A 25,623-nucleotide genomic window follows, 5' to 3' on the forward strand; every position below is an offset into this window, starting at 1 on the left:
CTGAGTAAAGTAGGAGATGAGAACATCTGACAGTTAAAGGATGGTGAATTTGGGAACTTGAAGGAGGCAGAAAGGGTTCAGAACAGCTCTTTTGGGAAAACTGATCCATACTTGCAATATTTTTCCTTTTGTATGGAAAGAGGTAAGACTTATAGTTCCTTTAGTCAGTAGAAACAAAAATTAATTCTCTAAAAATTCATCCTCTGGCTATATTTTTTATATATAAGGATTCACATAGGCTTTTCTGAACAGTTGACAGTAGTCAGTTTTCTTTATAATGAAAGGAGTTGACAAAAAACTTAATTTGAGGATGAATTATGGTGTTCCCAACATAATTTTTTTATTGTTACCAGAAAAATATAGCCCTTCATTTCATAATATGTCACACATATGTAATATATAAATTTATAGTTAATCACAACCAAACACTAACATTCTTCAACTTTTAGGTAAAATTCTATACACATAACTTCTTTGGGGTTTCTGAAGACATGAAAAATGTCTGAAAAGGCTTTATGTGTGATAAAAATGTGGTATTTTAAAATTTTATAGAAACAATATTGGACAATGAGATGTAAAATAGTCAGAATGCCTGGTACGCTATAGGAAAACATATTATTATACTTCATACTGAAAGAAATATCTTTTTCTCCTATTTGTGATTTGTGTCATAATTTTTAAAAAATGCAGTCTGTGAACCTTGTGTGAGATTCAGTATAGCATAATGGATAGAGGAAAGTCAGCCAAGGAGTCAGGAAGACCAGGGTTCAAGTCCCATCTCTGCCACAAACTGATTGTGTGACCCTGGGGAAATTACTTCACTTCTCAGTGTCCCCGACAACTCTCTTAAGAGTGAGACCAGAGTGAAGGTGAGGTCCTGCATTGGAAGAGAGAGTTTTCTCATCTGCAAGTTAGTTCCCTATACCATGGGTATGGTTCAAAAAAAGGGGAAAAAAGTGAGGCAAACATAAAATACGAATACATGTCCATTTCTTAATTCTTCAGTAGTAGAATACTATCTTATCCAATCCCCTCTCTTCTGTTTTTGTCTTTTTTTTGGACAAATTACTATTTTTCAGTACTTCTTCTGGAAAACTATTGAGAAGAGAAAGCTTAAAGAAAACAGGAATCAATTTAAATGTTGATTCTTAAATTTCATCTCAGTCTCTCTCTCAGGGTAGATTATGTAGATAATTTTCCTGGAGTGTGTAGAACAGTAACAGGGCTTGATGTAAACATTAAATCTCATCTAGTCCATCTTTCAGCATTGAGTGTGTGTGTGTGTGTGTGTGTGTGTGGCCTTTTTTCTTGCTTTTTAAATCTCCTTTCCTCCTCTTACAGGTACTTAATAAATATCGTTGAACTGAATTGATGATTTTATCCTGTTCCACAGCTCCCACCTTTACTTCTTTGTAGACTCTTCCATTTATATCTTCATGTCTTTTTCCTGAGGTCAAGTCACATACCTTTCCAGTTACCCACTGGGCATTCATACTTACACTTCAAACTCATAATGCCTAAAAGCTTAATTCATACAAAGTAGGCAAAGACTGCCCCTTCTCCTGATCTTCCTCTCCCTTTGAATGGTGCCCCTAGTTACTTGGGGCTCCTTTATTCCCCCCTTTGCCTTGACCCCCACCATCCAATTCATTTCCATGAATTCTACCTCTGCCACATTTTTCCTATTTATTACTTCCTTTTCTTTGCCCTTAGTACCTCTCATTTAGATGATGGCAGGAACCTTCTAACTGGACCATCAGCTTCCATTGTACTCTGTGTACACTCCTGCCGTATTCATTTTCCTAAAACATAGAATCATGGCACACTTGTGCTCTGGACTGTTCAGTGGTTCTTTAGCTGGCTGGCAGGACCCTCCACAATCTGGCCATAACTCACTCTTCCATATCCCTTCTGCTCTAATCAAACTGGATCATTCACTATTCCCTAAATATACTCCAGATTTTCCTAATTAGGTGGCTTTGCTCATTGTATGTCCTACCTACCCTGCACCCTCCCCTCACTCCAACCCTCAAATTCTTGAAATCCTACAGATCATTTAAGACTTGTACTTTTTCCATGCTGGTTTCCCTTGCTTTTTCCTAGCCCAAAGTGAGTTCTCCCATGTCTGAATTCCTAGGGCACTTTGTCTGTGTCTCTTTGGTGGCACTTGTTTGTCCTCCTTTGCATTAGACCTTCTTGTGTTCAGGTTTTGTTTCCCCTCCTACACTGTCACTTCTTAGCTCCAGCAGCCACATGTTTCTCAGCGTTGTGTTCCCCAGTACAAAGCACACCAAGTATAGGGTCATGTACAGGATCTGTGTTAGCTTCCTCTGTGTCTTGCCTATAGTAGGCACATAATAAATATTTTTTGAATGTAAGTATTATGTAAAGTTAAAAAATACTTACTTCGAAAGATGTAACTAATACACAAAGGAAAATACAAATCCTTTCTCTTCAGGTAAAGCTGCCCATGACCTCTTATTGAGATAGTTGTACTAATGGCACATTATCTCCTAATGCTGTGCCATAGAATTCAACATACAATTGAAAATTAAGATAGCATAGTGTCTAGAGATGGCCAGACTTGTACTCAAATTCTGCCTCTGTCACACTCTAGCTGTGTGATCCTGGGTAGGTCATTTCCCCAGACAATTAAGACAGTAAGTTGCACAGAAGTTAGGGGAAGCTTCTATGGAGGTATACGTCTGATTTGAAAAAAAAAATCCTTTATTACAGCTTTCTGTAATTATAAACTTGTAAAATTCAAATGTATGAAAAGCTAAACTAACCAAAGAGGTGATTAAGGAATATTTATTCATATTAGAGAAAAATATGCTTTCATAAGAAGATTCTCCATGTAGTTCCTCTTAATAATCAACTCCCCTAAAAATTTAATGTAAAATTGGATCTGGAGACAATTTTTCAGAAACTATTCATAAAGCCAGAGAGCAATGGTTGTTTAATTAGGGATCCATGAATTTCCTTTTATAACATTTCACACACACACACACACACACACACACACACGCAGCTAAGAACCTGTGCCAATTACAGAATGTTTTTACTTCTTCATTGTTCTTGTTAAGAGAATACTAAGTAAATGATAAAGATAATGTCTTAGGAAGAAGAAGGTGACATTGATTTCCTTCTCACATGACAAAAAGTATACTTCTTAAAGGCATACTCTTTTTTTTTCTTTCTTTCCTTTCCCCTGTTTCCCCTATTATTAACTAAACTGATTAATTGCCACAGTGAGGAGAATAAAGTTGCCTTGTCTCTGGGCTTCACAAAGGAATATAGCAACTAAAAGGTCACATTATCCAATCTTTTGCTCCATTTCCCAAGCACTTGAAGGACTTGATCAGACTTTCTGAAATTATGCTTATTCTAGAGAAACATTTATTCACAGTCTCCTTTCTTCACTGGCCCACAATCCACTTCCTCAGTTCCCTGCAGTCTAGCTTTAATGGGTCTCCTTAGTGCCATCTTCTCCCCATCTTCTCTCCATATTGGCAGTATTTTACCCACCATGCTATACTCACTTTCACTTGTGTTTTGAATTCTGTGTCACAGAGCTTGGTGATGTTTTTGTCTAATAAGTACCTTAACTCTCTGTAAATCAGAATTTTACCCAAAATCAGTGATTCCTTTTCATTCAGCAAACAGTTATTGAGCTTCTACTACATGTAAAACACTGTACAAGATATTCTTAGTATCCTCTTCCTTGGTCTCTCTGATGAATCATCCTCCCCTTCAGGAAACTGGTCTTTCTTGCTTTCTCATTATTCTGTCTTCTGCTTCTTTTCCTATCTTACACATTCCTTGCTAAGTTTCATTTTTTATTCCATTAATTGAGAGAATATTTAAAAGTTTCAGTCCTCAGGCTTCTTCTCCTCTAATCAGGAAGATCCAAGTTCACATCCTGTTTCACATACTTCCTGACTCTGTGACTGGGCAAGCCACTGACCCTTTCTGAGCTTTAGTTCCCTCATCTGTTAAATAAAGATAATGACAGCAATTCTCACACAGGGCATTATGAGGATCAAATGAGATCAAATGTGAAAAATGCTTTGTAAATTTTAAAGCATTATATACATGCAAACTTTTATGATCATCCTTCATTTATTCCTCCGAGTGCTTATCCATCTTCTCAGTTAGATAACTATTAGTTCTGTGTTGATAAATTCATATCAGAGCCCCAGATCCATGTTTTCAGTTGGCTTTATGACTTTTCCACTTGAATTCATTAAATCCAAAAGTGCAAAGTCTTTGTTTTGTCTTTTCCCTTCCTATTAATAGCACCACTGTTCTCCCAATTCCCCTAGGCTCAAAACTGCTGAGTGTTTTTCCTTCGTTGTGTTTGTCCAGTCAATGGCTGTCTTCTCAATCTCCTTAGAGATGGTTTTTGAATTTACCCATCTCTTATGATCCTCCTTCCACCACTCTAGTTGATTTCACTACACACCGAAATCTTCTCTCCCTTTATACCAGCTTCTCTCCTCACAAATCCATCCTTCCAACATAGGTCAGATTCATCTTCCTTGAACACTGCTTTCGTCACATCAGTTTTGCACCCAAGAACCTGCTGTTATTTCGTACCACTTGCATGATTTAGTCCAACCTAGCATTTAGGACTTCTCATAAACTCTACAATACCTATCCAACCTTATCACACACTGTTTTCATATAGAAATCCTCCACTTAGATCATCAGGCTACTTTTCTTATTGTTCTCCACACATTCATTTGCATTGGGTTGCCCCTTTTCTTACCTGGACTGTCTTCCTCTTTTCACTCCTCTCTGTTAATTCACATTCTCCATTTGAGCTTTTTCTATCTACTTAAATCCCCAAGGATATCTTCTTTCTCTGAATTTCAACAGCACTTATAGAATAGTACATGTTCTAGCACATTTGTGTAAATGTGTTTGCTAGTTTTGTGTGTGTGTGTGTGTGTGTGTGTGTGTGTGTGTGAATACCTTGTCTTAGCAGGTAGATGGTAAATTCCCCATTGATAGAGATTTCTCTCTGTTTCTTCATTTCTTTTATGATAGAGGAAGTGAATGGTCAGTAGCTAACTTGATTGGACTATTGCAAGGTGCCTGTGACTGTGCCCTAACTGCCGTATTTAGATTTTCTTTAGAAATGCCATTTTGTGAAATAACCACTGTGGCTCTTGAGAGATTAACATTCATACCTCATCATGATTTCATTAGACACTGACTGTGATCACAGATAAGGCCTTCCAGTAAAACTTCATTTAAAAATGTAATTCCACATTCCTTACAGTAGTAACTACCTTGTGTGGTGAGAATTCTTAAACCTTCCTTAAAAATGCCCACCACAGTTTCCAAAAGAATGATAGTATGCTATAAAAAATTAGTAGGACTAAAATGAGAGGAAAAAATTCCACAAGAAACTAGATAACTGGGAAAAGATGAAACACAAAGTAAAAATATAAACTCAAACCAGTCAGAAATAGGATTATGTGAATGGTCTCAGGATTTGAAAACAAAGTATTCGATCTTGCTCAGCAGGGGACACATTTCTGTGCCAAAACTCATAATGAAACATAGCAGTGTTACTTAAAATTTGCCAAGTGAGATTTTACTGTCAACTGATATTTCTCCCATCATTAGGAATTATAATCCTATATCCTATAATCCTCCACAATCATTTATTTCCCCTGGAAAAACTTAAGAGACAAATGAGAAGCTCTCTGTGGATTTCCACACTCATGGTTTTCTATTCTGAAGACAAGTCATTGGTAATTTAATTAATTTGGTAATTATTCTATGGAATAGTGGAGGTGGTATGGAAGTGCAACTTTTTTATCTAATAGATTTCCATCTTAAAATGGTGAATTTGATTCATGATTCATGATATGAGATCCATAGTGTTGGACAGACTACTGAAATATCACATGACTGTCCATCCCCATATCTTCTTCCTAAAAGACCTACAACCTGGTCCAGCCTTGTCAAAAAAGTGTAGATTCTCATTTTAAAAGACTGCCATGGAGGGAGATTCCACAAGATTCCTTGCAATTTTTATTTTGCTTAATAGTTCCAGTTGTTAGATATCCTTCAGTGTGTCTAACTAGACTTTGGATATCTGAGTATAGATGGAAGAAAACTGTATTTTCCCAGCTCATTCTTAGTATTCACTATAGAAGAGTGAAGATAAAGTGTTATGTTCTTAAGATTTTATCAATAGCCCTTTGGATCATTTTAGGAGCTCCAAGCAAGGGAGGGGGAGTGACCTCAAATGTTTCTTCTAAAGTTGTCTCATCGCTTCACTGAGTTGTTGATCTGAGTCAGAACAATATTAAAGATACTAAAATGTTTCATCATATGTTTTGAATACAAGCTGCAGGCAGAGAGAAAAATCATGTTTTGTTCAAAAAATTCAACATAAGTGGGGTAATCAGACGTGTTTCAAATTATTGGAAATAAAATTAATAATAATATGCATCTATTTTTTATTTTATCTTTTCATTGACTTATGAAGGTAAGTCTTTTTTCACAACTATTTTTTCCCCACAACTATTTTCCCAAGCCGCCTTCTTTTCTGTCCTTTAATTTTGTTCTGCAGTGTTGTCAGTTACAAATGCATGCTTCAGTAACAGTGACTTATTCCTCTTCCTTAGAAGTTGTCAGTAGTGGGAGTTCTTGCACTTTTTGAAATGCTAGACTTGGGCTGGCTTGGAAAATTGCCCAAAGACTATCCTGAAATTGAAAGCTCAAAGAGCACAGTGGTATAGACTCATTCTAATTACATTTCATCTCTCTGGAAGCTTTCATTTTGGTCATTGTGGCATGGCTGTAACAGCTCTGTTTCAGTTCTCCAAAGATTCATAGTCTATGATGTATTTTCTTATTTATATTGTATCCACTTCAAACCATTTGTACTATACTATTATAAACTCATTTAATCATTAGTATATTAGCCTTTTTTTAAAATAAAGATTGGTACTGGAAACGGTTGATTGATACTATAAATGTTAAAAATTTATTTGAAAATAAGAATTTCCATTTTAAAGGTAACTTTTTAGATTCCTTTTGAATAACCACTTGGAGCTTGGAAAGAGCCATGGAAATTGATCTAGTAGATCTGGTTCTAGTCCCATTTTTGCCACCAGTTAGATGAATTGCCTTGAAAAGCTTGCTTTAATCCCTATGGTCTTCAGTTTAACCAAATGTGAAATAAGAGGTCCAGATATCTCCCATCTCGATCATAGCTGTGATTCCAGATTCATTTTTTATTGTTTTTCCCAATATGCTTTTTAAGTCAAATGAATCTCTAACAATCTTATGTAATAATAGTTCATCAGCAGAGAAAATTTTACAGAATATTTGTTCTTTGCACACTTATTGCATCTAATTTTGATGTCCTACAGATAAAACTTACAGTAAAATAAGGAACAAATCTTGCAACTTTGTTTTGAAAAATACTACTTTTCAAAAAATATGCATGTATCTCCAGTAGACTTTTAAAAGTAAGTTCTCTTAAAATTTAAGTTAATATCCCTTAAGAGGTTTTCATCAGAAAGTAACTCTAACCCTAACTCCAAATGGTTCTGAAATTTTACTGCCAATCTTAGTTTTTTCAGCATGGAAAGAAGTCTTCCCTCTCCCCCCTCTCTCCCCCCCAACTACTGCAGATCTACTCTGCACCCTAGCCCCCACCCAAAAGAAATTATTAAGCATCTGAAAAGAAGGTGTCTGGTTAACAAGCTTACTTTCTTAAGTCAATGTATGTTAAGTAAAATGCAAGCAAACAGCTGAATTGTGAATTCTGTAATGATCCATAATAACCATTCCCTCCTCTTGTCTCCTCTTTCCCTCGTTTTCTCTTCAGATGTTTCCCCAACTTACAGAAACTTAGTTTGGCTTATTGCAGGAAATTCACAGAGAAAGCTTTACTGTACCTGAGTTCAGGCAAAGGATGCCACAAGATCACCGATTTGGACCTTTCAGGTTGTACTCAGGTTTGTCTTTCACTTCTTTTTTTCATGCGGTGGGGAAGGGGATCCTTTGGAGAACTGTCTGCATCCAGTCCTCATGTTAAAATAACACAGGGCAAGTACTGCAGCAGACTTTTCAGAGGTTTTAAATTACACAGCCACAGCTGCTTAGATTTTCCTCAGGAATAGTAGTATAGGCTTTTGGCTCCTTTCCATTTAGGCATCACATTTACAAACTTATTGGATGAAAAAAATGACTAATTTTGGGGGAGAGTGCAATCTGAAATCCAAAACTTGAGTTTTGAAAGCAGTTTCATGCAAACATGAATGCAAAAATAAATTAGAACCTTTGTGAGAGAACTTGCATGATTTCCTGAAAAGGCAAATAACTCACACATGTGTTTTCTGAGACTAAATAATATGGAAAGTTATAAATGCAATTCAAGGGTTTTCATCAAGGAGAAAGTAAATGTCACAAAAAAATGCATTGTAAACTTAGAATTTTCACATCACATATAAAGAAGTTGAGGTCCATGCTAGAACTTTGGTTCTTAAAAAAATAATTTAGAATGTTAGCTCCTTGAGGGCAGAAATGATTGTTGGTTTTCTGGTTTGTGTATTTGTTTTTTTCCATTTTGTCTGGGTCTTGTAAACTGCCATGCATTTAGCTGGTATTTAACAAATGCTCTTTGAATTGGAAAAAGACATTTTAAAAATGTATGTATGGAAGGTAATGGAGAGCATGAACAGAGAAAATATCTAAAAGATGACTGTGGATTAGATGAGGATATTGCAAAAGACTCATAGTAGATAGTATAGTTTTGCTGTATGTTTTTCAGTCATGTTTGACTCTTCATGACACCACTTGGGGTTTTCTTGGCAAAGATACTGGAATGGTTTGCCATTTCCTTCTCTCCAGCTCATTTTACAGATGAAGAAATTGGGGCAAACAAGGTTAAGTGACTTGCCCAGGGTCACACAGCTAGTTAGTGCCAGAAGCTGGATTTGAACTCAGGAAGACTCATCTTCCTGACTCTAGGCCCTGCACTCTATCCATTGTGCTACTTAGCTGCCCTCAGATGCTATACTATTCATGTTATTATTAACCAATAATACCTCTTCTCCCTTCAGGGTGAATTTTGTCCTGTATCTTTGAGAAGTCATTCATTCATTTGTTCATCCTTGTCTTAGCTGGCAAAGTGTTTTTCAACTTATATACCATTCCTCTAGGTGGAGAATAACAATGCACAGGTGCCAAGATCACCATACCTAGTTCCTTCTTCAAAATCCTTGATATTAGTAAATAGAGTTTAACTATAACAAACCCAGTTTTAATTTGTTCTCCCTGCCAATATCTATTTATTCCCAGGCACCTGATGCGAATCACAGTAACCTCTGAGAAAGTTACTAGCTCTATTTTGGAATCCTGTCATTTTAGAAATTTGTTCATTTACATATGAATTGTGCCATGTTAGAAATCTGTAATTTATATTTGAAATTAAAGTTTGGGAGGTGTTATGCATTTAGATTGTAGAGAGTTAATAAATGATAGGGGATACAATGTCATTATAATGAAAATATTTTAATAAAATCTTGCATAATAGAAAAAATCTCAAACCTCATCCAGTGGTTGTACATTTCAACCAATATTCAACCAGAATTTTATTATGACAAAAGAATTAAAATATGTCTAGAGTTGGCTGTAGCAGGATTTGACATATATTTTATTAGTAGAGAAAAAAAATACCACCATATTGCTACAGCCTAACAAGTCGACAGCTTACAGAGGACATGTTTGTGGATAAGTGAAAAATATGAATGAAGTGGTTCAAGGCATGAAAACTTGTTTCTTTTGTATCTTCTAATCTAAGCGTGGGTGTGTTTTTTGTGTTTAGTACAGGGCTAATGAGGTTAAGGTCGTGGGTTCAATCAGCATGTGTATAACTGAGTTTTGCTCTGGCAAAGGATTGCACTTTGTAATCAGGCCAGCCAGATCCTGCTGGTCACAAAGGGAACTGGCTTAGATGGTGAGTGCACTGGGATCAGCACGAGTTTCTTGCTTTGGAATGTGCTGAATAATGCAGGATTGTAGAATCCTAGCATCTCGGTGTTGGCTGTCTAAGGCCTCCTGGTCCGGTGGACACTTGTTCAGGAATTCCTTCTATGAGATCCTTGAGAAGTGGCCATTTAACCTCTGAAGACCTCCAGCCACGGGGAGCTCACAATTTCTTCAGACAGTTAATCTCGTTTTTAGACAGTCCAGTTGTTAGTTAAGTTTTTCCTCATGTATCAGCTCCTCTGAAGCTTCCACCCATTGCTCCTAGTTCTGCCCTAAGCAGAATAAAGCTCACGTCTGTTCCACATGACAGACAGTTATCATGGCCTCTCCACTCTTCTGTTCTCCAGGCTAAACTTCACCATCCTGATTACCCTCTTCTGAATATGCTTTAGCTTGCAAGTGTTCTTTCTAAAATGTGTCACCCAAAACCAAACATAATACTGCAGATGTGGTCAGATTGGGGCAGAGCGTAACCAGCCTCATTCTGAACAGCAGAATTAGCGTAACCAAGCAACTAAATGAAACAGGTTAAATATAGAGCTATTAACACATTCAGTAAACACTGGGGACATTGAAACAGTTTATATTTGACTAAAATAAATGAAATTGAACTATTTATGGACAAGAAATTTTTCTTTATTATCTTTCTTAAGCAATTGTTTGCCCAAATGTTTAACAGATGCAGATAAGTATAAATAATGCATCCAGTATTATCATTCAGTCAAGAACATTAAAATTTAATACAACTTATAGGCAAACAATTTATAGGCAATTAGATTATAGGTTTCTCAACTTTAAAATACATGCACAGCGAGAGACATACACACATGTAGTTTTACTTCTGCTTGGATATAATGGAAATGAGAATGGGGTCATTTGAAAGTGAAAAATATGCATGAACCCTATTTCATTTGACTACTGAAAAGCTTCCAATTATATAAAAGTTATTCTCGCTTGGCACTGTCATTACATGAACTAATTAGGTCTAGCTGCTGCTTCATTTTGTTTGGTGATGTTGAGTCCTAATCGTTAGCTAGTACCAGGAATCATTCCATAGAAGCATCACGACAAGGGCACATGCAGAATGGAGGGGAACTAGAGAAAGAAACAGTCAAAGCTTTGGGAAGGAGTAATAAAGAAAGGGGAAATCAGCAAGGTTGGACTGAAATGTGAGTCATTTTAGGGGAAACAGGAGACTGTGGAGCTCTTAATTCTTTAGAAGACTTTTTGAATGTTCGTAGCATGCCTACCTCTGTAATGGAATTTTACTGATATTCCAAAATGATTTTTTTTGTTTCCTAACATAGCTAATTATCAAGTTCATCATGAGGTGCATGCTTGAGATTTGCTCAGCCTAGTGGGACTTGCTGTTTTGTTGGCCTACTCTTTGGGATCTCAGGGATGGATCACTTTCATGCCACAGTGAGATGTTAGAGTAGATCTGTAGCAGGGTTTTACCCTTTTTAGTTTGAAGATATTTCTTCTTGGATTTATAACTTTGTAAAATCAAGAAATGACTTTACAGCTGAAAGATTCACTAAGAATTTAATTTCCTGTATCTTTCAAATTTTCTTCTTTGGGGAAGTTTTCATAAACCTTTATTTTATCTTAGGTACATTTTAAGTGACTTATAAGTGGACAAAATGTTGGAATCAATGATTCACCAATTGTTAAGGTTCTTGAAATCTTTCATTTTATTTTTTTAAGTAAAAACTTATATCTTAGTAAATGAAATCTTCTTGGCACCTCATAATTGTGATATCTCACACCAGAAGACCAGGCTCAAAAAATACTGTCAGAGGCATAGGACTCTTAAGTAGACTTGAGAATAAAAATATTAATAAAAAGTATAGCTAATAAAATTTCATGTTATTCTATACTACTGCGAATAAAACTATAGCATACTCACTTTTTAGATATTTTAGATATTTAAGTATTTAGACATTTAGATTTGGGTATTTGAAGAATTAAAAAATTTTAGAGTTGAGGTCAGTCATCACCTAGTGTAATCCATAAACCAAAAATAATCTTTAATACAATATACCTGTCTGGTTCTTTGCTTAAAGGACAATATACTTCACCTTTGCTCAAAGATATCCAATAAGAGGGAGGGACTCTATCACCTCCCAACGCAGTCTATTCCACTTTTATATAATTTGGACTGTAAGGAAATATTCCCTGACATTTGCTTCCTTGTAATTTCTACCCTCTGTTCCTGTCTCTGCCCTTTGTAACCAAATGGAACAAGGCTAGCCCTTTTTTATGTAATAGCCTTTCATATTCTTGAAGACACCTAGTAGCAGGGATTGTCAACATTTTTTGTGACCTGGACCTCTTTGGTAGGCTGGTGAAAATTGTGGATGTTTTCTCAGAATGTTTTTAAATATGTAACGTAAAGTGAACAGGACTAGAAAGGATATGCATTTATGTTTAAATGCAGTTACCATTTTTTTTTAGCAGTCCACAGACCTCAGGTTAATAACTCCTGCCCTTGAGCCTTCCTTCCCAGTTTGTCCAACTAACCTCATATAACATGGCTCAAGGTCCTTCATCCTCTTGGTTGCCCTCCTCTGGCTACTCTCCAGCTCCTCAGTGTCTTTTCCAGAATGTGTGGTGCCCAGAACTAAACTCACTACTCCAAATGTGACCTGACCAAGACAGAGTACAATGAGATTATTCCTTTCCTTTTCCTGGAAGCTGTTCCCCTTATTGCAGCTTGAGATCACATTAGTTTTTTGGCTGCTGTATCACATTGTTGACTCACATTATCCTTACAATTCACCAAAGCCTCTAGATCTTTTCCAGATGAACTGCTGTCTAGCCATGCCTCCTTCTTCTTGTATTTATGAAGTCAATTTCTTAAAACCTAGGTGTCATACTTTACATTTATCATTATTAAATTTCATCTTAATAGATACAAACCAATTTTCTACCTTCTCAAGACCTTTTTGGATTCTGCCTCTTGTCATCTAGTGGATGTCATCTGCACAACTGATAAGTATACTGTCTATGCCATTATCCATGGCATTGGTAAGAATGTGGAACAGCAGAAGGCCAAGCACAAATTTCAAGGCCACTCCACTGAAGTTTTCCTTCTAGAATGACATGGAACTAGCAACAGTTGTTCTTTGCATTTGGCTATTCAATCCATTCCATATATGTGTATCTAATCATACTATCATCTAGTCCTATTTCTCCCTCTTTTCTTTAAGACTAGCATAAAGTACTTAATTAAATGCTTTACTTAAGGAAAAAAACTAGGTAATCTGTCTACAACATTCCCTTGGTCTCTAGAGTAGAACTGTATCAGAAAATGAAATAAGTTTAGAATATGACTTGTTCTTGATGAAACCATGCTAGTCATATTAATTCTCTTTCCATTCTAGATATTCACTTTCTCTTTGATTATATGTTCTAGAGTTTTCCCAAGTATCAAAGTCAGGTTCATTATCTAATAGTTTGCTGATTTCACTCTGTTGTTTTTTTTCTCAAAATGGTTTTTTAAAATTTTTAAAAAAATTTTTCATTTTTAACACAGTTCATATGACATAACACAATTCCAACTTTTGGTCAGGTGATGTTTCTTTTAAAGCATTTACCATATAGACCACAAACGGATTTTTTTTTTAACATTAACCAACTGAGACACAAATAATAAGTATGTATGCTAACTTCATAAGCCCTTGACCTAATGGTCTCCACACTATTACTAAGAATTGAAGGACCCTAACCTATTGTTGTTGGTCTAAAGTCCTAAGCCTAATAGCTTCATTTTAGACTTGACCCCGAATGTTCGCCTACCAACAATCTATAATTTAATAGGTCTGGTATTAAGCTTACAAACCTTTTGACTATAGGAAATTGCCACTAAGAGTAGGGACATTGCAGGGAAACAATATCTCCCCAACTTCATGTCAGTTCCAGGCAGAAGTAGATTGTCAACTTGCATTCAGTGTCAACTGCCTGTTGTTTTTTTTTTAAATTGGGATACCACGTTTTTTTCTAGTCCTGCAGTATTCTTCCTGTTCTCCACAGTTTTTAAAATATCATTGATAGTGCTTCAGTAATCATCTACCAAATCTTTTAGTAGTTAGGGATGTAGTTCTTTTGGGCAAGGTGATTTGGATTAAATTCATCTAAGGTAGTGTCTTAACTGGTAGAGAATCAATTCTTCTGATTTCAAATCCAGTGCGTTTCCCACTCCACCATGTTATTCCTTTCATCTTTATACTTCTTTTTGGTCCAATTTGAAATTGATTTTGATGTTTTCTCTAGCTGGTTCTCGATTGATGTACACATAGATAACTGGTTTTAAAATTGCTCCCAAATCAGTAACCAGCATTGGAGATAATGTGGTGCAGTGAAAAGAATACCAACTTTGGAAGCAAGAGGACCAAGGTTCATACTCTCTCTGACACTTGATGCTTGCATGAGTATTTAGCTTGATTTGTAAAATGAGAGTTGAACTACATAGCCTCTGAGGTTCTTTCTCATTCCAGGTTTTTGATTCCTTGTATATTAAGATAATATATTTCTTTTTTTGGGGGGGGGGGTGATGCTCTTTGCTGCTCAGTATTCCCAAAGGCTTCCAACTTTCTTCTTGAAGAAAAGAAATATAATGACAGTTTCAGTTTCATAAGCCTTTGATTGTTTTTATTCTTGATCCAAAATTTTTTCCAAAAAATATTTTTTACTCTTTGCCTTCCTTTGCCCCAGTGTCCAACTTTGCCTTGAAATCACTAAGCATCAAGTATAGATCAACTTAGTTTGGAAGAGAGTATCAAATGCTTTATAAAATTTTCTTCCTCTTCATCTTTTACAACAGATGTTAGCAAATGAGGCACAATTATCTGTTTGCTGGCCTGTTTGCTTATAATTGTCATGAGTACTACAAAGTAAGATGATCAAGAGTCCTGTGGAGCTATGGTTTTTGTTGCCTTTGAACAAAAGAGGACACTAACTCTGCCAAATCCTATGTTCTTCTCTCCGAGGAAAACTTGTGTGATGTTCTTCAATTTCATTGAAACTTCTTTATATCTTTTAATTTCATTTATGCTGAGAAAATTAATTTGGATGTGGTTTATATATGGACATATCCATATGTACATACCTACATCTACATATATATATGGTTTCCAAGTATATAAGCTTACTGATTATTGGACAGAGATGTACCAACATTCCAGTGAATGCCTGTGGACTATATGAGGAAGGTAGCAGTTCTTAGCATTACTTGCCCCCATTTCCAAAGTTCTCCCATCATTGCTATGGAAGCTGAAAGGGATCATCCAGGATGAACCCCATTTTGTGTTTTTATACCTTTTATTAGTTGCCATCACTTTGTGGCTGAATCATTGCTGACGAACCTGTAATTTATTGTGTTAGGCTTGGCCACAAACAGCAGAGGCAGTCTGTCCACGAGGCTCACACCTGAAGTCTTTTTAGCCTAGTAGGAACAGCCAGGGTTACTAACATGCCACAATTTGTAGGTATGAGACTTTTTTGTAGAAGAATACTAATCGAAAAAGTGTAACCTAAAAGAGACTATCTCTAGAAAAAATATTAAACAGGCTTATTTAAATGTAGACTGGAAAAAATAAAAATGATGTATAAGCACAGTGGCAAGATGCTGTGATGCACAGTAGAAGAAACGTTGGTTTTGGAGCCAGAGAACTTTGCTCTGTCTTTTCTATTTATGTGACTTTAGGTAAGTCTCTTATCTTCTCTAAGCCTCAGTTTTCTTATCTGTAAAATGGAGGAGTAGAGTGAAATAGACTTTAAGATCCTCTCCACCTATGAAAGAAGAGAGTAAAAACAGTTCTACATATTTTGAAAATATTTTATATTCTGTTTGTGTTGGGAAAACCTATAGCTCACATTTTAATAGTACATTAAGGCTACATGCTCTTTTTGTCCCCTTACCCTTTTTTAACAGATGAGGAAACCAAGGCTCAGAGAGGTGAAGTGACACAACTAGGAAACATCCCAAGCTGAAATCAAACCCAGGTCTTCTGACTGGGGGGTGCTCTATCCATTGTATTGCATTTATTTTTTAAAAATTAACAAATTGAAAAAAATATCCTGGAATTTACCTATAAAAATGAATGCTATCCTCTTCAGTCACTAGTAACTTTAAAAAGTTTTTACTTGGTCCAACAATCACTTTTAGGTTGTTTTTCTTGGAATTTGTCTTCAAAGCCTGAGGCATATTTTTGTGAATATCTTGAAAGCTATCTTCAAATCTTCACTAATTGAAGAAATATTTTAATTTTGGAAACAACTCACAGTTATTCAGAGCCATGTCTAATGTAAAGGTAGGTGAGGATTAGTTGAATGATGTCATTTAAGGTATAATTTTAAAAAGAAAGAAAATTTCATGACAAGAACGGTGAGACTGGGTTTCTGGCATGGTTTGCAGACACTTTCTGAGGGCAGTTCCTAAAATGTTTTATGTAATTAGCAGTATTATAAGAAATATTGTTGCTGTTTGATCATTTCAATCACTTCATTTGAGGTTTTCTTGGCAAAGACACTGGAGTGCTTTGTCATTTCCTTCTCAAGCTTATTTTACACATGAGGAAACTGAGGCAAAAAGGATTAAGTGACTTGCCCAGAGTAACACAACTGGATCTGAACTCAAGTTTTCTAAACTGCAAGTCCGGCGTTCTATCCACTGCACCACCTAACTACCCTAGGAGTATAGGGTTCTCCCAAATGATCACTGAAGGACAATGATCATTTAATGTAATAATCTCTGGTGTATTAGAAGGTCAGTGTTACTACTTCATAGATTTATACTGCACAAGACATCAGATTCTGCTTCCATCCTTAAAAAAGGAAATGATGAACAGCTACCTCTAGAGCAGGAGTTCTTTAACTGGAGCCATTGGACAGTAGATTTAAACATGTCCATAAACATTGATGAGAAAAAATATATCTTAATTTTCAATAATTTCTCATTGAAATTTAACATTTCCTTCACTTATGAGTGTAGGTATCAAACATCATTCTGATAAAGTGTTTATAAGCTTCTCCTGACTATTAAGGGGGTTTCTGGCACAAAAAAAGCTAAGACCTCCTATCCTAGAGATTCCATGGTCTTTGTTTTAGTCAGTGACATTAGGGACTCTTGCTATCCAATTGTCCATTTTTTTTTTCTACTTAGTAACAGGAAATAAATGTCCTCTTTCAATTGTTTCAAAAGAGAGATTTATATGGGTATGTATGCATGTATGTGCATATTCTCTCCATGTCTACTTTCCATGTGAGTCCTGTGATTTTTTTCTCAAATCAAGAAACAAACCTTTCATTTTATTTTAAGTTCCTCTTCCAAGCCTTAGTCGTTTGCCTTCTAAAGTCAGGTAGACACTCAAAATTTTGTATTGAATAATCTCTTAGCACTCTCAGGTTTCTTATGATATATCTGTTTTCTGGCTGTTTACTGCTTTCTGAAAGCTTTGAGTTTAAAAAAAAAATCCAAGCTTATATTACTATATAGTTAAACTAAAACATAATATAGCTAAAATATAAACATAATAACAAATTAAATAACTTAACAAGGTTTTCAAATCGATATATAAGAAAGTTTCATAATATAAATTTTATTCCTGAAACAACAGTGATTGGTACTGAGAATGTTTATTAATCAGTGAACTTCAAGGCTTTCGAAAAACAACCCATGCTCTTAAGTTAAAATAATTGAAAAAAAGTATGGACTACAGTGAAACCAAGATTTATCTTTTTTTTCCTCTTTGAGGCAATAGATGAGGGTAACCTGGGTTTAGTTCTAACAGGATTTGCAAAGATTTCATGTCCTATTTAAAGTCCAGGAGAAAAAGGACTCTGCGCCTTCTCTTCCCACCCCAAATAAAGTCCTGAAACCTGGTGTAGTGGGAAAAAACTGGACTAAAAAGTCATGAAATCTGTCTTCTTGTTCAGACATTACTATTACAACTATATAACAGTAATAGTAGTTAATTGTATATAGTGCTTACTCATATGTCAGGCACTTCTAAGCACTTTACAGATATTATCTCATTTTATTATCTCATAGTCTCGTGGGGCTCATTTGAACAGCTCTGAGAGGTAGATGCTGTTATTATCAGCATTTTACAAGGGGGGAAACTGAGGCAGAAAGCAATTAAGTGACTTTCCCTGAGTCACAGAGCTTGTTTCTGAGGCAGGTTTCAAACACAGTTCTTTCTAAGTCTAAGCCCAGTGCTCAGTCCACCAAAGTATCAATGTAATCTTCCCAATGCACACTGATCATGTCATTTCTCTGATAAAAAACCGTCACTGACTCATCATTGCCTGTAAAATAAAAGAAAGATCTCTTCACTTATAATTCAACAGTCTCTACAAATCTGGCCGTCATTAAACTTTGTAGTCTTATTTTATACTACTGTCCTTTAAGGGACTCCATCTGTGTCCTGCACAAAGTGGGCTGTTGGTTCTCCACTTGTGCGCTTCTGCCCTCTCTTACGTAGACACACACAGACACACACAGCCACAATATTTGCTTTCACAGGAACATACTTGGAGCCAAATTCATCCACATTTTCACCTTTTGAAATTCAACAAAAGTGTCATAATTGCCTACAGTATCTCTCTTCTCTCTTTGCTCTTTCCTCAGTGCACGAAAGCAGTGGGGCTATGGCTGCTTGTGAAAAGTGAGAGGAGACGTACCACCAAGTCAGCAAGCCTTCATTAAAGTCTTACTGTGAACTGGGTACTTTCCTGAATGCTGAGAAATGCTGGGCAGTATACAGCCTTCTTCTGTTTGCTGTGTTGATCGCTGTGTTGATCTCCTGAGAGTCACTTTTTATGATCAAAGACTATAGTCTTAGGGCTCCATGCCATCAGCACAGCCTTGTCCACAAACAGGAGAAGCTGGAGAAATTTACCATTTATAGGGAATGTCTTTTCCATGACAATAATTTGTATACTTTGCAAGCACGTCTCTTTTTCTCTCTGCATGCGATACTAATAATTAGTCACTTGTCTCTGTGGTTATCAAGGAATCTTGTGCAACATCAGCATGCTTTGTTGAAGGAGAGCCTTTAAGGCTACATTTTGCTCAAGTTAAATACTTTTTTAAAAAAATCAACAAACATGAAATATAGTGAGATCTTGTATTCTATAAACCTTTTAATTGAGTAAGAGTTGGTGAAACTGGTTTCATTATGTACTCAGTCAACAAGAAATAATTTCATGAGATGATCTAACCTTCTAAGACTCATGATGAGAATAAGTAAGTGCAAGCTATTTGTAACAACCTGGTGTATTTATGTGTGTAGGGGAAGAGGATTATAATCTCCCCAGTATTTTCTTCCTTTTACTTTTTGGCAGTCAACTCAAGGCCATTCAGGTTCAAGACTCTTGACTCAACTCCCACAAAATACATACTTATCCTATTTAGATTCAGCCACTGACAATTCTGTAGAACTCATTGTAATTAGATTAATTAGATTTTAAATACATTATAATCATGTAGTAATTAGATTAAGAAAATTAAATTATAATTAAATTAATTCATTAAATTAATAATTAGTAAATTAATAATAATAAATTAATAAAATTATGTTTGTAGTGAGGTATATCAAACAACAAAACAACAGTCACCCCCTAATTTTAAATATCAAATATCCTATTTAATATTGATAAAATATTTTAAATTTAATTTTAACATTACCATTTACTCATCCACCCATAGTCTGGAAGTCTGCTCTCTCCTTTGTACATCTGCTCCCTGTGGAAGGGAAAGATAGGCAGTATTGTGGTTTCTTCACATAGTCTTCTTCCTGAGAAAACAAGGGAAGAGGGGATTAAATGGATTGAGCAGTTTAGGAAGCTAGTGGTGGCTCTTGGGGTATGCCTTAGAGTGTTTTAGAGCTCGTGTTTGTTTCTCACATTGATTCCTCATGTGACAGTGCTTGCTCTGGTTTTGCAGGATGGTGATGTCATTCTCCATCTCACAGGTATGAGAGATTACCTTGGTGCCGCAGAAACTACTGGCTTTCTGGTTTACACAGCTACAACCATGTCATATTCCTTCAAACTGTTTCATTTTTTGTCTCCTGACTTCTGTTATCTTCAGCTGACCAAATCCATCTGCTATTTCTGACATGTCAGAGAACCAGTACCAGAAGTGTCACATCCTCATCCTTGTTGGAAAACAACATTCACACAATGTGGGACCCCAGTCACTCAATCATGCTTATATAATAGTCTCCCTTTATCATTTATTTGTCATTACATAATCACCCTTCTCATCTCTTTCCAGGATTTTGACTGTGTGCCTTTGTATATATATAGGGCTGGACCTGGAGCACGTCTCCTGCATTTGAAATCCACTTGGACGTTCTACCTTTGTGACTCAGGGAAAGTCACTTCACTTTTCTTGTCTCCACTTTCTTCATCTGTGAAGTGAGCAAGTTGTTGCACACAAAGCTTCCTTCCAGTTCTACGTCAAAGATCCTATGGTCCCAGGGAATGCAATGGAAGGAATTTATTTGAGAAGTGTTTTTCTATTAGCAATTGCTGGAAAACAACACTCCCTGAGGCCATAACTAATCAGAAGACATTATTGCCCTTCTACTGTGTTTGTAGGATTTTAGAAATGTATTTTTGTAAAAAGAATGCCGGATGTGGTGTTAGGGGGCCTGGATTCAAGCCATGACTTTGAATCTTCCTATCAAGTTGTTGAACCTCTGTTACCTCAGTTTTCTGATCTGTGTAATGGAGATAATAATATGTACTTTTGATAATTATGATGATACTACCTACGTCTTAAGGTTGCGAGGAAAACTATTATTGAAGGAGAAGAGAATTAGGATGCTGGTTTGACGGGAAGAAAGAGGTAGTAGAATCTTCTATTTCATCTTCTATACGTTCTATTTGTCCTTTAATTCTCTCTTTTCTTTTTTCTGTGTTTCTTCGCCCCCTTTTTAGGAGCTTAATGAAGATTTATTGACTGATTATCCCTCTTCCTCTTCATTATTCCTTCTTATAAAATGGTCTTCATTTCTAGGGACATTCAGTCAGTATGCTTCCCCACATCTCTGTCTGTTGAGTTCCTTCTTTCCATCAAGGTGCAACTACATACATTCCTTAATTTCCCCAATCTGAACGTAGTCTCTCCGTCAAATTTCTCATAATACATTCCTTGAAATTCTACTTTGTACTTATTACACCCTCCCTTATTTGTGTACATGCCTTCCCTTTCCCTAATCCCATGCTATAATCTTGAGATTGGGAATTCTGTTGTCGCTAGCTCTGTATCCTCAGAGCCTACTGAAGGTTCATTATAAATGTTAAATTGACTTGAATTATTAATTTACAATTAAAATGATAAGTGGCTCATTTTTAATACTCCATAAATAAAAAGTCTTAAATTGGTTTTAAAAAATCTATTAAGTAGCAGCAAATAAAAAAAACCCAAATCCTCAAACTTTAACATCTGGTAGTATTTCACATATCTTGAAGAATCAGATGACAAAAGAATGACCCCAGGGATTATAATCATGTTTCCCATTCCTGAAAAAATATTTTAAAATTCATTTTAATGCTTCATTTTGCTGTAGTTGTTTCCTTCTTTTGGGTTGTTTATGTCTAGCGGGGACGTACAAAGAATGTAAACACTTTTACTGAGTAAATATTCAGGTTATCAATCTTAGTTTGATTGATTATTTTTTATATTCTAATAATGGAATTAATATCCATTAAATATAAATTAAGCAACTCTGCAGATTTCAGGATTACAAAGAAAAAAGATAACACAAATAGCTCACAGTTGTTAAAGATGAAAAAATTTGACTTATTTTATATGAAGTGAGGTAGTAACTTAGGGGCCAGAGTTGAGAAAAGAACAAATCTGTAGACATATAAAAGAAATATAAAGCTGAAAAAAAAGTTGATCTGTTTTATGTAGACATATACTTCTGAGTCATTTTGCAGGTAAGAAAAAAAAATTGGCATTAGAGTTCCTTTGGCATGTACCTTTATATTCTTGTGTAATTAAGTCCACACATATGTTGAGAAATGGAAATTTTTTTTATCCTTTTAAAGAAACATTTGGCACTTCTGTGTTTTTAGGGACTACATTACAGTTTTTAACATGAGATGGTCAAAAATGGAATTTTTAAAAGTACTAGATATCAGCATATAATTTGTCAAATTTATCTGGCAGACATTCATCCAGTGCCTATTATGCAAAAAAACACTATCCTAAGCATTATAAGATAAACAAAAATGATACAAAATATGGTCTCTATTCCCCAGGAGCCTATAACATTGAATTAATGTTATTTTCTGGCTCCATGGGGATGGAAAAGCCCTCTGGTAAATCTTGGGCTGGCCGAAATAGAGAGCTAGGGAGTTGTATTTCTTCCTTGTGTGGGAAGGAAAGCCTTGAGATCAAGACTGGAGGGTAGAGCTTTCCCCTCCTACAGTGGGGAAAGTGGAATTTTTAGGTGCTGTCTCTGAGAGGGAGGGAGGTAGTAGTAAAGGAAGGTGACAGTCTTGTCCTCCTCTACATGCGAAGCAAAAATGATGGTTCTGCAGTTGTCTTCCACAAAACAAAGCCTTCCAGTGAGCCAAGGAGAGGTAAAAATTAAAGGGACAGGCGGGAGGTAATAGACTATTTCTCTTTGTTTGTTGATTTATTTTTTAAACCATGGTGGATGAAGAGCTGAGAGCAAAATAGGAGGAATGAACAATCTTGACTCCTATCCATTAGTTTGATTTAGATGGCTATAACTGGCACCTGTTCCTAATAATTTCCTTTTATTTGATTCAAGATGCATTAGCTGTGGTTGACTCTGTGCTCCCATTTCCTTGGATCCCATTGTTTATTGCGTGGTGGCTTAGGACAGTCCTGGGAGATACACATGGCTAAGATCCCAAATCCCCAGGCCATGTTTAGGTAGCATAATCATGAGCCACTCATATGTTTCATAATTACATTTCCAAGTGCAGAATTATATATTATATATATAACTATATATATATATTTATAATATATAAATTTGGCACCCCTTTAAATCTGCCTTTCAGACAAGAGCCTAACATATCTGCCTATAGGAATATGGATAAATTGGAGAGAAGACTTGATTACTCCTTTTCCTTAGTTTATTTCCTACTGTTAAACAGCAAAAGCCTGCCTAAATGAGTGTTTTTTTTGAGGGGGGATATGGAATGGTTGTGGTGGTAAATGAGCATCCACACTAAGAAAGAAAAGAAACTTGCAAGAAATTTATGTATCTAAATGAGATTTAAGGATATTCTTTATAGTTAATCTTTATAGTTAATGGTTTTATAGTTATTCTTCATAGTTAATCCACATGGAACTGGATAAGGTGGAAATATTCAAGTCTATATCCAAGATAAGGCTCCACTAGCTGAATGTGTGACCCCTCATAGCTTCAGAACAACTCTTGAGGGCACAGTAAAAAAGATGGTTTACCAGCTTTCTATTTTGTACAGAAAGGTACCATCTTTCATATATGTTAATTATGTTTCACCAGGTTTCCTAACTTTCCAGGAATTCTAGGGCAATGATTAGTGGGATAAGAAGGTGTTATTGCTTTCTTTAGGAGAGGTAGGTGGCATGGTGGGTAGAGTGCAGGACCTGAAGGAAGACTCATCTTGTAAGTTCAAATCTGACCTCTGACACTTATTAACTATGTTACCTTGGGCAAGTCACATAACCCTGTTTTGCCTCAGTTCCTCAGCTGTAAAATTAGCTGGAGAAGGAAATGGCAAATCATTCTAGTATCTTTGTCAAGAAATCCCCAGATGTGGTCACGGAAAGTCAGATATGACTGAAAAATGACTGAATAACATCTGTTACTAGTTTTATAATATATTTGAGACAGTGAAGGAAGGAGAAAAGGAATGGAGGAGAGAGTCTGACTAATTTGTATACTTACTGGACCCATTCTTGTAGAAAGAAATAAGGACTTGTTCACATAGCCTTGGCTGAACTTTGCAGATAACTTATATGTAAATTTTCCAGAGTCAAAGGACTTATTCTGCCACATAAATGACTGTTAATTTGTAAGAGAATTAATAACATTACATGAAATAAAAAGATATTATTCAGTTTATTTATATCTTGAATTTCTAACTTAATTCATTTATCTCAAACTAACCTCTGGTCTCTAAAGTATGCAATAGTGAGTTACCATTCACTCAAGGTTTTTTTGTCCAGTACTTCATTTGTTGAGTAGTCTTGTGTCTATGAAATGAATCAACAGAAAATTAATTTGCTGGTATCTAGAAAAGGCCTTAAAATAATATTCTGTCAGGGGAGTTTAGATATGCTAAGTTTGTCTAACGTTATAAAATAATACTATCATAAGAAATCTCATAGGAGTGGTATAGACAGTAGTTGCCAAAGGATTCCAGAGGAGGGAGTTGATCATTTATGCTTTAGTAGTCAATGAAGTCTTCATGGAGAATTTGATGTTTGAGCTTGCCATTGAAGGATGGGAAAAGTTTCAACAGGAGAATAGGGAGGTGAAGAGAGTGGTCTCAGTGAGAAGATAGCATGAATGGAGATTTGAAAGCAGAAAAGCAGAAGTTTTAAATATTAGGACAGTTAAGAAGCAGTTAAAAAGGCAGGACTATGTCAGGAAGAGAGGCAGGTATATGGTGCAGTGGATAGAACATAGCTCCTGGAATCAAGAAGACTGATCTTCCTGAGTTCAAGTCTCACTTCAGATACTTACTAGCTGTGTGACCCTGGGCAAGTCACTTAACCCAGTTTGCCTCAGTTTGCTCATCTGTAAAAAGTGCTAGAGAAGGAAATGGCAAACTATTCCAGTGTGTCTGCCAAGAAAACCCCAAACTGGGTCACAAAGAGTCGGACAAAACTGAAATGATTGAACAACAACAAAAAACTCAGGAAGAATTTACTAAGCTTTTTTCTTCCTGCATCTATCAAATTAAAAAGTACTAGACCTGAGATAAAGTAAAATCCTACTTAATGCAAACCCTGAGCTTTTCCCCTCATGTTATGATAGTTTATGCTGTCTGTGATATTTGTAGGTTTTAAAAAAAAGAATATTAGGGAACACTTTGAGGGAATAGCAGGATTTTCATTTTGTCTACCCATTATTTCTCTGTACGGTACCAGACCAGAACTCCCTTTGATGTCAGTGATAGGTCACAGAAAATATGAGTTAGACTAAAATTGTCACATTACACATTAATCATTAGCAAGATTATGATGGTATTAGAATGAATAGAAATAGGAAATGGTACAAGAACAAAAACTTGGGTTCTGCCAGCCAGTGAACATTTATTAAATATCTACCATATGCCAAGCACTGTGCTAAGTGCTAGGGATACAAAGAAAAGCAAAAGGCAATGCCTGCTCTCAAGGAGCTCAAGTCTAATGGGCGGGCAAGATATAATAATTAACAAGTTATACACAGGATTAATTGGAGATAATCAAGAGAGGGAAGACAATAGAATTAAGGGAGATATGTCCACGCAAGATAAGCTTTTGCAGCCATATTGTATAGGTGATTTTTTTATAGGTTGGGTATAGGGAAGGGAGTGGTGAAACTCAGGAGGAAACAGTAGCATCATCCATGA

At 35.9% G+C, this 25,623-nt stretch overlaps 2 protein-coding genes across 6 annotated transcripts in view; one reads left to right on the forward strand and one right to left on the reverse strand.

The window, feature by feature from the left end:
- The window catches only part of LRRC17 (leucine rich repeat containing 17), a 56,180-nt gene extending 48,056 nt beyond the window's left edge, over positions 1-8,124 (reverse strand). The window contains exon 1 of the mRNA XM_072653156.1: positions 7,929-8,124. The gene's annotated coding sequence lies outside the window, so the exon portion shown is untranslated. The remainder of the gene's footprint in view (positions 1-7,928) is intronic.
- Positions 1-25,623, forward strand: part of FBXL13 (F-box and leucine rich repeat protein 13) — a 266,998-nt gene that overhangs the window by 133,524 nt on the left and 107,851 nt on the right. For all 5 annotated transcript variants that reach the window (XR_011976923.1, XM_072653155.1, XM_072653153.1 and 2 more), the window contains one exon: positions 7,859-7,988. Coding sequence is in view for 4 of the 5 variants with exons in the window: in XM_072653155.1 (XP_072509256.1) it covers positions 7,859-7,988 (130 nt within the window). In the remaining variant the exon portion in view is untranslated. The remainder of the gene's footprint in view (positions 1-7,858; positions 7,989-25,623) is intronic.

This window comes from Notamacropus eugenii, chromosome 3 (genome assembly GCF_028372415.1).
Source record: "Notamacropus eugenii isolate mMacEug1 chromosome 3, mMacEug1.pri_v2, whole genome shotgun sequence".
Lineage (NCBI taxonomy): Eukaryota > Metazoa > Chordata > Mammalia > Diprotodontia > Macropodidae > Notamacropus > Notamacropus eugenii.